General features: G+C 34.9%; 1 protein-coding gene across 1 annotated transcript; it reads left to right on the top strand.

Moving 5' to 3' along the window:
• The first annotated feature begins 365 nt into the window (after positions 1-365).
• Positions 366-3,074, top strand: LOC127250359 (alcohol dehydrogenase 1). Its single transcript, XM_051273602.1, has 10 exons — positions 366-550; positions 731-867; positions 1,037-1,083; positions 1,194-1,519; positions 1,615-1,697; positions 1,793-1,868; positions 1,967-2,028; positions 2,105-2,200; positions 2,288-2,449; positions 2,567-3,074. The coding sequence occupies exons 1-10, from the start codon at positions 514-516 to the stop codon at positions 2,684-2,686; spliced, it is 1,146 nt and encodes a 381-aa protein (XP_051129559.1). The 5' UTR covers positions 366-513; the 3' UTR covers positions 2,687-3,074.
• Positions 3,075-13,945: the final 10,871 nt, after the last annotated feature.

Below are 13,945 nucleotides of genomic sequence, written 5' to 3' on the forward strand. Positions count from 1 at the left end.
TGATTGTTAATTTTTTCAATTGGTACATGTAATTTATAGTAAAAAAATAAAATAAATGTATAATTAGTAATCATGACAATAAAACATCCACACTACTATTATATATATTATAATGAGTTTGTAATATCTATGTATATAACATTGTAAACATGATTAAAAAAAATATAAATTTTATTGGATGTTATCCTTATTTTTAAATAAAAAAATATATGTATATAAGTAGAAAAAGAAATACGAGAAGCTATTTGTCGGTGGAGTGCGTTTATCTAGCGACGCGTGGAAGCACACGTGCTAAGAACCGAACACGTGCAGCCTTTGCATTTATAGTAAGCGCATCAGCTCGCGTTGTCCTTTGCTTATCCGTACTTTTCCATGCGGTTGACGACATGATCCACCTTCTACGTCCTTCCACCGCACCCTAACTCTATAAAGTGGTTCCACGGGGGCCTGCCCGGACACAGAAAATTGCGTACTTTCGATTGGCTGTTTGATACCGAGAAGATCGAGTGAAAAATGTCAAGCACTCAAGGTCAGGTCATCCGCTGCAAAGGTTAGAGTTCCTTGATCGTTGATTCTAAATTTATTATGAAAATTGTACTCCGAAGTGTGAATATTTGCAAGCGATATAGATATGAGTTGCGGTTTTATTTGCTTGTTGAAGAATTTTTTGTTTTGGGGGATAAAGATTGTTTCCAGTAATGTATGAATTATTTGAATATCTGTATTCTAGCCGCGGTGGCGTGGGAAGCGGGGAAGCCACTGTCTATCGAGGAAGTGGAGGTGGCGCCGCCGCAGAAAATGGAAGCTCGCGTGAAGATTCACTTCACCTCCCTTTGCCACACCGATGTTTACTTCTGGGAAGCCAAGGTATAATACAATATAGTATACCAATCGAGATGCTCCCTCCCAAAAACCTAACTACGAAACTGTACAGATGTGTAAAATTGCAGCCTAATGATCATAAATTTGCACTTCTGAGGTTCATTCATTTGATTTCTACCCTAAATTATTTGTTTGATCCTAATTTGGAATGCAGGGACAAACTCCTCTGTTTCCTCGCATATTTGGGCACGAAGCTGCAGGGTATTGATACAAAAATCCTCATGCTAACATCATCATTAATTTGCTGCCTCTCACTCTGAGAAAAGAATTGAAAATCATATCCAATTGCGTTCGCTTGTTCTGTTCTTCAGGATCGTGGAGAGCGTGGGCGAAGGCGTGACTGATCTCCAACCTGGAGACCATGTTCTTCCCATATTCACCGGGGAATGCAAGGAGTGCCGCCACTGCAAATCAGAGGAGAGCAACATGTGTGACCTTTTGAGAATCAACACCGAGAGAGGATCCATGCTTAGTGATGGCCAAACAAGGTTCTCCAAGGATGGAAAACCGATACACCATTTCTTGGGAACATCAACCTTCAGTGAGTACACCGTCGTCCACGTTGGTTGTCTTGCCAAGATCAATCCCGCGGCGCCGATGGACATAGTTTGTGTACTCAGCTGTGGAATATCCACAGGTACGCTCCTCCCTGCATTTTTTGAACTTGTATGTTAATGATCTGCTAGTTATTCATAGAGTTTGTCTGTCTATGCTTTTCCCTGCTGGCTGAAGGATTTGGTGCAACTGTGAATGTTGCAAAGCCAACCAAGGGTTCCACAGTCGTCGTTTTCGGTTTGGGCGCTGTTGGTCTTGCCGTGAGTTCATCATAACATACATATATATATATATATATATAGTTCACATTGTTGAATATTCTCAAACAGTTGAGTAACATTGTGTTTTTGATCAGGCCGCTGAAGGAGCTCGAGTTTCAGGGGCTTCAAGGATCATTGGTGTCGATTTAAACACAAATCGTTTCAATGAAGGTTCTTCCTATACCATTACGTCCTATTCAATAAATAAACTAGTATGGATGCAATTATCATATTAGTAAATGTTGATTGGTTGCTGTAATTTCCAACAGCGAAGAAATTTGGTGTGACTGAATTTGTGAACCCAAAGGATCACGACAAGCCTGTCCAAGAGGTTTATTCATGATTGAATATAGACATGTGGTGCTCTCTTTCTTTCTCTTTTATTCTCCTCTTGTCTTTATCTTCAGGTGATAGCCGAGATGACGGATGGTGGAGCAGACCGTAGCATCGAGTGCACAGGGAACGTAAATGCGATGATATCTGCCTTCGAGTGTGTTCATGATGTATCATCATCAATCCTCCGTTAACTAATTTTCAGTTTGTCTTACCAAATAAATGTAATGATAATGAATGTATGAATGTGTGTGCAGGGGTGGGGCGTGGCAGTCCTGGTGGGCGTTCCAAGCAAAGACGATGCCTTCAAAACTCACCCGACAAACCTCCTGAACGAGAGGACACTCAAGGGGACCTTCTTCGGAAACTTCAAGCCACGCAGCGACATCCCCAGGGTTGTGGAGAAGTACATGAACAAGGTACGTAGAACAGAACATATGCCATTTAAACCTTCTCAATTTAATTATATACGACGTTGTGTTGTGTGGATTGATTGGATGGTGATCATCATCATCATCATCTCATGTCGTCCTCAGGAGATGGAGCTAGAGAAGTTCATCACACACAGAATTTCATTCTCGGACATTAACAAGGCGTTTGAGTACATGCTGCGAGGGGAGGGCCTCCGATGCATCATCTCCTTGGAGAATAATTAACCTGCTGCATCTCACTCAAGTCACTATTACTATTATACTAATACAATTTTGCAGTATGCAATGAGAGACGCCGCACATTATCATATGAATGAGGTAGCTCAGGTTGGCTTGTGCAGAGGCTTAGTACTTACTAGTAAAATGTTATAATTGTATCTATCCTTGATATGTCTATATATATAATAATCGAGAGGGAGAAGGAGAGGGTTATTAAGCGGCAGTAAGGGTGACTTATCTGTCTACTTTTTCACTATTACCCAGAGTAATAAATAAGGGAGCAGAGTTGCTGAGGGCAGGGGTGGGGTACATGATTTCTTGCAGTAAAAAAAAAAATTGGTCCAAGTTCTTTGCTCCAACTAGGTGTTGCAATTTGGCCGCCGGTCCGGTTTTATGCCGATAGTAGAAGGAATAGAACCCACCACCAATTAATTAAAACTAAACTAAGAATTTTACCGTATGTTACACATGATTGTTACTTGTATACTAGATAGGATGCATTGGATGCATTTTATTACTATCTGAGTCATTGTGGCAAGTTAATTACCACTCATTAAATCTCAAATTTACTATAAATATGGGTACCAATGAATGAAATGAGACACATCAAATTATATATATTTCCTCCCGTGTCTCAATAACCATCACATATTTAGACACATATTTTCATATATACATGCATATATATACCATATATATACTTATATTCATTTATTTAATAGAGACGCATCCACCCAACATACATATTGATATATACATATATCTATTTTATCTATTATATATATTATATACAAATTATAAAATACTAGTAGCAGTAAAAATAATATACAAACTATAAAATATCTATTTTATCTATTATATATATTATATACAAATTATAAAATACTAGTAGCAGTAAAAATAATATACAAACTATAAAATACTAGTAGCGGTAAAAATAATTAATATTTATATTGATTAATTTTATAATAATATTACAATATGTTATCAGCACGATTATATATTTTAATTTTCACAAAGTAATATTTTATATTTTATCTGTTTATTATATTTAGCATTGCCAACCGGAATTTCTCTCTTCTTATTTCTGGCCAAAATTATATAGTCTGGGTTCAGTGATGTTAAAATGCATTTGGCATTAGTGGGTTCGAAAAATACCATTATCTGGGAAAAAAATTTCGCGAGCCAAGATCGTGCAAAGGCCATAATTTTTTTGTGTCATTACATTGATGAGACATTGAAAATATATGCAACGTTGGAATTTCCATTGGAATTGTGGGAGGGATTGAAAGAAAGATACGATTATATGAGGCTCACTACGTTGCCAAGGGCACGAAGCAAATGGCAAAGCCTACGACTTCAGGACTTTAAAACAATCCAATAATATAATTCTGACATGTTAAAATAACATCATAGTTGCGCCACTGTGACGAAAATATATTTGAATCTGATATGATGGAGAAAATATTTTTCAGTTTGCATGCCTTTAACATGGTTTTGCAGCAGCAATATTGCGAAAGAGGCTTCCAGAAATATTATGAGTTGATCACCCGTCTTCTGTTGGTCGAACAAAATAATGAATTGTGGTTAAAAAATTATGAATCTCGGCCGACAGGTACAAATTCATTTTCAGAGGCAAATGCAATACAACCGGAAAATCCGGTGCGTGGTCGTCTGCAGGTCAGAAATCAACGAATTAATCGTGATCGAAATTAGAATCGTAGTTGAGGCTGAACAAACGCATACGGTCACAATAATTATCAAAACAAGCTCCGATATGTGCGAAATTGGCGTTATATTGACAAAAGGCCGTTCAGACCTCATCAGAGGTTCAACACCGGTAGAAACAGAAACAATGACGAAGAATGCACCCGGTGTGGAATCAAAGGCCATTGGGTCTATATTTGTCGCACAACCAGTTACTTGGCTGAATTGTATCAGGCCTCAAAAGAAAGGCAAAGAAAAGTTGTTGCCGAAACAAACCACGTTGTCCGATGTCACATTTAATGATGCGATGAATGAAAATATCACGCACCTAGATGTGGATGATCTGCTTGACATAGCTGATGATGTTAAATGATAAAATATTGTTGTATCTCTTCTGTTATTTTGATGCTTTCTGTCCCTCCCTTTTTGTATTACCCCTTATAATATAAATCTATTTTGATTATGTTACTAATATATGTCTTTTTCTATTTTTTACCTTATTGCAAATATACGGATGCCAAATATTTTGGAGCCGATGATAATACATGATTTATAGACAGTGCTACGACTCACAACATTATGAAAAATAAAAGTTATTTCTCCCAATATGGGAAAGACCACTACTGTTACTATCAGTGGTGCATAAAAAATGATCGAAGGCTCAGGGAAAGCTATTGTATTTCTCCCTAAAGGGATAAAATTTGCAATTGAAAATGTCTTGTTCTCGAGCAAAGCTCGAAGGAATTTACTTAGCTTCAGTAATTTTCAAAAAAATAGGTATCATATTGAAACATTGAATGAGACAGAAAATGAATATCTCTTGATAACTCAGATTGTGAATGGCAAAAGAATTGTGAAAGAAAAGTTGTCATCATTTTCTTCTGGCCTGTGTTATTCAAAAGTCAGTGTCATTGAAACATATCAACTAGTAGACCAAATGGCTACTAGAGAATTTAAAACTTGGTATGATTGACTTGGGCATCCTAGCAATGCAATGTTAAGGCGAATTGTTGAAAATTCAAATGGCCACTCATTGAAAAAGAAAAATATTTTGAGTCCAAATGAATTTGCTTGTGTTGTCTATTCCCAATGGAAGTTAATAATCAGGTCATCTCCAACGAAGGTAGGATTTGAATCCCCAACTTTTCTGGAAAGAATTCAGAGTGATATTTGTGGACCTATAGATCAACTGTGTGGACCCTTCAAGTATTTTATGGTACTAATTGACGCGTCAACGCGATGGTCACACGTATGTTTGTTATGTACTCGCAATATAGCTTTTGCTAGACTACTTGCACAAATAATTAAATTGCGAGCATAATTTCTAGATCACCCTATAAAGAAAATACGTTTAGATAATCCTGTGAGTATTCATCACATACATTTGATGATTACTGCATGTCAATTGGGATTACTATGGAACATCATGTTCCCCATGTACATACGCAAAATGGCCTCGTTGAATTCCTTATCAAAAGATTTCAATTAATTGCTAGACCATTGTTAATGAGGTCTAAGCTTTCCGTATCAGCTTTGGGACACACCATATTGCATGCAGCAACCCTCGTAAAAATAAGGCTGACAAGTTATCAATGTTATTACCCCTCACAATTGGTATCTAAAAAAGTACCAAATAAATCTCATCGACGAATTTTTTGGTGTACTATTTATGTGTCAATTGCACCACCCCAACACACAAAAATGGGACCTAAAAAAATTTTAGGTATATATGTCAGGTATGAATCACCCTCGATTGTAAAATATCTTGAACCAACAATTGGTGATTTATTTATTGCAAGGTTTGCAGACTGTCACTTTGATGAATCTCATTTCCCGACATTAAGGGGAGACAGTAATCAACTGAAAAAAGAAATTTCGTGGAAAATACCACTTGAATTTGATCCTCGTACGAAATATAATGAACTTGAAGTTCAAAGAATTGTGCATTTGCAAAAAACTGTAAATCAATTGCCTGGTACTTTTAATGATCCTGCCAGAGTTATGAAATCATATATTACAGCAGAAAATACACCAGCTAATAAAAATATCCCAGAAGGAAAGGTTCCGAGTGCTAATGAGCATACTACCACGTGTAAAACGTGGCAGACCGTTGAGTTTGTTTAAATCAGAAAAAATTTTCGATTAAAAACAGTTTGTTTTGCAAAGATTTTTTTTCATGTATAGCTCTTCTAATCTTTCCCACAATTCTTTTGTAGAATTAAATTTTCCTACTTTTCTAATCACAAAATCAGATAAGTTTAAGATAATCAGAGAATAAACACATTCATCTATTTCAACCTTTCTTTCATCAGTCATTAACGCATTATAATCACCATCAATTGCTTTGGAAACTTTTTGAGTTACTAAAAGTCCTTCCATTTTTTGTTTCCAAATTAAAAAATCAAATTTTTCATCGAATGGTGCAATATTGAAGGAAAACACAGACGTCATATTGAAAAATATTTCACACAGTCACATAGAATGGCTATTAGTGGTCAACTACCTAGTCCTTTTGGGAGAAACTTGGTACGTAATAGCCAAGTCACATATACAACCAAGTATGTCAAGCAAGAATTCACTAACTATCAGTGGTCAGCTACTTACTCGCTCTTGAAGCAGCCAATTACATTATAGTAGTGTCATACACATCAAATAGGATAAGGCAAGAAAATCAAGTATCAATCACCAAGATTTATCACACATAAATCACAAAGATTTAGGGATAGCCTTTCGTTACCAAATTTGATTTTACAATGTTGAACCCGTGTTCAATCTCAATCTGTGCTCTGATACCAATGTTGAGTTTCTTTTGATAGAATTGGACTTCGGGGGTAAGCTGTAAACACAAGAAAGCTCACACAGAAGGTAAGGAAGATAAATAAAAAAATTAGATAATCGATCAGGTAGGCTCAGATTCACAGCCACTCCCTTCATCACCCCAAGTCATCCAATGTTTCCGACTTCACATAGGATCGATTATTGGTATGCAAAGTCGATCGTTAAGGCAAAACTCTACATAGGGAAAAAACCATAAAATGATTGTGGAAAGGATCCATGAACAATATCATCAAAGTATTACAGTAAATCCTTCTCCCAATCTCAAGTTTCTTTCTATTTTTCACGCCCCACAAACACACCGAGTAACCCTATATTTATAAGTGAGAGGAAATTGGACAAACTATTCCAGGATAGGGAAGCCAAAATTACCTGATGCAAAGGCGATGGAGTAGGAACTGCCATATTTCGAATTTGAGCCGAAGAAGAGGAAAAACTCACTATATTTATCCCATCGGTTTTGGAATAGAATGAGAGAAGAGAGAAAGAATAGGTTTGTAGGATTTCTGGGTGAAATTGGAGAATCCATCGCACTTTATCGGGTTAGGAATCATAGGGGTCAGACTTGGGTCACAATTGGGTTGAGTCGGTTAGGATCTATTTGGGTCGGAGTTCAAATAGTTAAGGCAGAAATATACTTTTTTAGTACACAAATTTTATTCAGTTGAGATCAATATTTTTATAAATATTACATTCCGATTTAAGTGTATCAGTTATTTTATAAAGATTTATTTTCATATTTGAATTGAATCAAATGATTTATTATGGGTAATGCTTTCAAGATTGAGCATCACACATTTTTTACTTCAAATATATTATTGATCACTTGATTCTTATTTTTTACTAATGTCCCCTAAATTTAATAGATGAATTAAAATTTGTTAAAATTTATATCGATAATAAACACACATAAAATTATAAGAGCTCTGTCTAAAAAAATACGACCACAATGGTGAATTTTATTTAGTCGAAATGAGGTTATGATGTAGTTTGTATTTTCATATGAGAAAAAAATATTCCAAAAAGAAATTCATACTTTTCCAATTAAAACATAACGAATTAAATATTACAAATATTGTTAATAAATAAATAAAACACACCCATTAAATTAAGAAACAATAGTTACATTTTTATAAAATTTAGTTATTTACTACATAAAAAAAAAAAACTAAAATTAAGTTAAAAAACCTTAACAATGAAATTTATAAATAAATATATTTGTATAATTTTGAGATTTCATATTTTAGGTTGATGGAAATTTTCATTACCAGGTATTGTGATCCTAGTTGTTTTTGTTAGTGGTGGCATTTTTAGTTTATGGTGATTGATTTTTTTATTAATTTTTTTATTTTATTTGCGGTAAGAAATTCAAAATAAAATTAAAAATAGAATTTTATGAAATTGCATGATGAAAAAAGTTAATGAAAATAATAGATGTATTATGATAGGTAGAAAGTGAAAATGAATAAAATTATAAAAATGAAAACATTTGTATATGTACTTTGTATGTTATATAATAATATAATTTATTGGTAAATATAGATATACGTATGTATATATATATATTAGTGTAATATTTATGTATTATATATAAAGGAAAAATTGAATGGAGGATGGAAGTATGCAATGCATGCAAACAGATAGGGGAGGGAATGATTGTGAATTGATTGTTCATTTTCTCAATTCGTACATGTATTTATAGGCAAAAGAATGAGAATGAATGTATGGTTAGTAATCATGCCAACAAGGCATCCACACTACTACTACATATACATTATATAATGAGTTTGTAATAGCTACGTGTATAACACTCCCCCTTGGATGCCTTTGTACAGGGAATGTGCCTCGTTAAAACCTTACTATGAAAAAACCCTGTGGGAAAAAATCATAGTGAAGGAAAATAGTAAAACATTATTGTATTAATACGCTCCCCCTGTTTTGGAATTTATTTGATGTCTTTCATCCGACGCATTCTAATTCCTTGTACTAATTTGTTGAATGTTGCAGTTGGTAGCGCCTTTGTAAATAAATCTGTAAAATTTTCAGATGATCGAATTTGTTGCACATTAATTTCACCACTTTTCTGAAGATCGTGAGTGATAAAGAACTTCGGAGATATGTGCTTTGTCTGATCGCCTTTAATATATCATCTTTTTAATTGAGCTATACAAGCTGCATTATCTTCAAATAATATTGTAGAAGGTAATATATTATCGGTAATCAAGCCACAATTTTTCTGAATATGGTAAGTCATAGACCTCAACCAAACGCATTCACGACTGGCTTCGTGAATTGCTAAAACCTCAGCATGGTTTGAAGAAGTGGTTATTATTGTCTGTTTAGCAGATCTCTAAGAGATTGTAATTCCACCACAAATAAATAAATAGCCAGTTTGAATTTTGTCTTGTGTGGATGAGACAGATAACCAGCATAAGCATAACCAATTAATTCATTTCAAGATTCACTCGAATAAAATAAACCGAGGTCATGAGTCCCCTGAAGGTAACGAAAAATGTGCTTGATACCATTCCAATGACACTTTGTGGGGGATGCGCTAAACCTGACCAGTAGATTTACTGAAAAAGATATATCTGACATGGTACAATTTGCAAGGTACATTAATGCACCAATAGGGCTGAGATATGGTACCTCGGGGCCAAGTATTTCTTCACTTTCTTCTATTGGCCTAAATGGATCTTTACTGGATCAAGAGATCTAACCACCATTGGTGTACTCAGAGAGTGAGATTTATCCATATAAAATTGTTTTAATACCTTTGGGTATATGTCGATTGATGGATAAATATTTCATTATTAACATGATCCACTTGTAATCTCAGACAATATTTTGTCTTTACAAAATCTTTGATCTCAAATTATTTATTTAGATATTCAACTGCAATTTGGATCTCTTCAGGAGTTCCAATTAAATTGAGATCATCAACATAAATTGCAATAATGACAAAATTTGATCCATTTTTCTTGATAAAGACGCATGGGCATATTGGATCATTAATATAACATTCTTTTATTAAACATTCGCTAAGACAGTTATACCACATTCGCCCTGATTGTTTATGTTTATACAATGACTTTTTAAATTTGATGGAATATAGTTCCCTTGGGTTTAATTTGTATGCTTCAGGCATATTAAATCCCTCAGGAACTTTCATATAAATATCAGTATCCAATGAGCCATAAAGATATGCAGTAACTACGTTTAAAAGACGCATATCAAGCTTCTCTCGCACTACTAGGCTCACAAGGTATCGAAATGTTATTCCATCAACAAATGGAGAGTATGTTTCATCAAAATCTACTTCAGGTCTTTGTGAGAATCCCTGAGCTACAAGACGGGCTTTATATCTCACAATTTCATTATGTTCATTTCTTTTTCGTAGAAACACCCATTTGTATCCAATTGGTCTTATACCATCTGGTGTTTAAACAATTGGTCCGAAGACCTCTCTTTTATTTAATGATTCAAGCTCTGATTGAATCGCATTTTTCCATTTTGGCCAATCATTTCTTTGCCGACATTCATGAACCGATTTTGGCTCTGGATCCTCATTTTCTTCCATTATATCAAGTTCTAAATTGTATGTGAAGGCATTATCGATAATTGCCTCTTTACGATTTCAACATTTTCTTGAAGTAACATAGTTAATTGAGTTTTCAATAATCTCATCATGTTCTTCAAGATCGTGCTCTTCTGGAGCAATTATTTCAGGGTTGACTTCCTCATTAGATTGAAGTTTATCAATGTCATTCCTAATATTTTCATGATTATCATCATTAATTCCTCTTTTCTTTCGAGAATGTTTGTCTTTTGAACCAAGTGGTTTACCACGCTTCAAGCGTGTCGCTGATTTATTAGTACATGTAATTTGTCCATCAGGGACAATTAATTTAGCCGGAGCATTAGCAACTTGGATATATGATCGAGTGACTTTGCTCGAGTCATTGAAAGTATCTGATAACTGATTTGCAATATTTTACAAATGTATAATGCGTTTAACTTCTAGTTCACACTGCTTTGTACGAGGATCACAAAAATTCAGTGGGATTTTCCAATTAATAACCCTTTTTGGTTCACTTATGTCTCCCCTTAATGTCGAAAAATATGATTCGTAAAAATGAGAATCTGCAAATCTTGCAGTGAATAAATCACCCGTCATAGGTTCAAGATATTTTATAATTTACGGCAATTCATCTCCGACATAAATGCTCAATCTATGTTGAGGACCCATTTTTGTACATTTGGGGGGTGGAATAGGAACATAAACAACACACCAAACATACGTAGATGAGATATATTTGGTTCGTGACCAAATACTAATTTCATAGGGGGAAAAATATGACAGCTTGTCGGCCTCATTCTTATAAGTGTTCATGCATGCAAGATTGCATGCCCCTAAGCTGAAGCGGGCAACATAGACCTCATCTGTAATGATTTAGAAATCAATTGCAATCTTTTAATAAGTGATTATGACAGACCATTTTGTGTATGAACATGAGCAACTGGGTGCTCTACATTAATTCCAATCGACATGCAATAATTATCAAATCCATTCGATGTATATTCACCAACATTATCTAGACGTATAGTCTTAATGAGATTATCGTGGAATTGTGCTCGTAATTTAATAATTTGGGCAAGCAATCTCGCAAATGCCATATTGCGAGTAGACAATAAACAGACATGTGACCATCTGGTAGATACATCAATAGACACCATAAGATATTTAAATGGCCCACATGGTGGGTCTATTGATCCACATATATCCCCGTGTATTCTTTCCAAAAATGTAGGTGATTCAATACCTGCTTTAGTTGGCGATGGCTTGATTATCAATTTTCCCTGAGTGCAGGCAACACAGGTTAACTCATTTGAGTTTAACACTTTTTGACCTTTTAATGAATGACCATACGAATTCTCAATTATTCGCCTCATCATTATACTGCCAGGATACCTAAGGTGATCATGCCATATTTGAAAATCGGTAGTCTTTTGATCTACCGTGAGGTGTGTTTCAACAACACCTAATCTGGCATAATATAAACCAGTAGAGAGTGAGGGTAATCTCTCAATGATGCATTCTTTTTATCAATGATATTGGTGATCAGTAAAAATTCACCATCGGTATTACTCATAGTTTCAATGTGATAACCATTTTTCCTAATGTCTTGAAAGCTCAGTAAATTTCTTCGAGCTTTAGTGGCCAACAATGCATATTGTATCACAATTTTCGTCCCCGCGTGGAGAAAAATATATTGGCCTCTCCAAAGCGTTTAATTAATTTTGCACTGCCACTTGTTGTATTGACATTCATTTTTTCCCTTTTCAAATGGGAGAAATCTTTTTCGTGTTTCAATATAGTATTTGTCGTTGCACTGTCAATGAAACAAATATTTGCATCCTTTTGATTGACATTCATTTAACCTTCAAATATAAATAAATGTAGTATTAATAAATATTACAAAATAAATTACAAAAAGGTAATATGTGATAATTTAAATATTACAAAATATAAAATGGCATAATGCAAAATGACATAGTATGTTTGTCATTGGGGGTTTGTTGAATCTACGAAAAAAATCTGCTATATCAAGATGCGTTGTGTAATAATCTAAAAGATCATCATCAGGGTCGTCATCATTATCAATGTGATTAATCTCGACATCCTTCCCTTTTTTTCTGCAGTGAGGCTTAATAAAGATCGGCTACGTGTTTGACTGTTATGTAGGTATTGGCCCAATGGCCTTCAATACCACACCGATTACAAATATCGATTTGTCTCTTTCCCTGTTTAACCTTTTCAGCTATATCCCCATATTGGGGTTAACTTTGTTTCTTGTTAATGTCAAAACTGCGGTTATTGTAAGGGGTATATCGACCGTGTTGACTCTCACGACCGCGACCACATCCACGGCCTCTATCACGTCCTCGGCCTCGTTCAGAAAATGTCACATTCGCTTCAGGGACGGACTGAACCAGCGGGCCGGGACTGATGATTTTTCATCAGTAACTCGTTATTTTGCTCAACTAATAAAAGACATATTATGAGTTGTGAGTACTTTTGAAAATTTTTCTCACGATACTGCTGTTGCAACACAACATTAGAAGTATGGAAGGTAAAGAGAATCTTTTCCAATTTATCATTCTCAGTAACAATTTCTCCGCAGAGTTTCAACTGAGATGTAATATCATGGATAGCAGAGTTGTACTCTGTAACACTTTTAAAATCCTGCAATCGCAGGTTAAGCCAATCATGTCGGGCTTTGGGGAGAGTGATATATTTCAAGTGCTCAAATCTCTCCCTCAATTCATTCCACAAATCAAGTGGATCTTTCACCGTCAAATATTCGGACGGTAAAGGAATGTCCAGATGGTGACGAATGAAAATAATAGCCTTAGTCTGATCTTGGCTTGTAGCCGTATTTTCGCTGCCAATTGTATGTAAAGCTGTTAAACGAACCGAGCCGTTCGTGAACTCGGCTCAGTTCGACTCGATTCGGTTTGGTTAAAGCTCGTTCGCAAATATTAACGAGTCGAACCGAACAACATAAACAGACTCGCTTAGTTAACGAACGAGTCCGAACTTTGTTCAAGAACGTTCGTTTAAATAATATATTTATTATAGATATTATATATACATATAAAATTATAATTTATAAATAAATAAAATATTAATTTAAAATATATAAATAAAATAATTTTAAT

Source organism: Andrographis paniculata, unplaced genomic scaffold (assembly GCF_009805555.1).
Source record: "Andrographis paniculata isolate CXL003 unplaced genomic scaffold, ASM980555v1 Contig37END, whole genome shotgun sequence".
NCBI classification, from domain to species: domain Eukaryota; kingdom Viridiplantae; phylum Streptophyta; class Magnoliopsida; order Lamiales; family Acanthaceae; genus Andrographis; species Andrographis paniculata.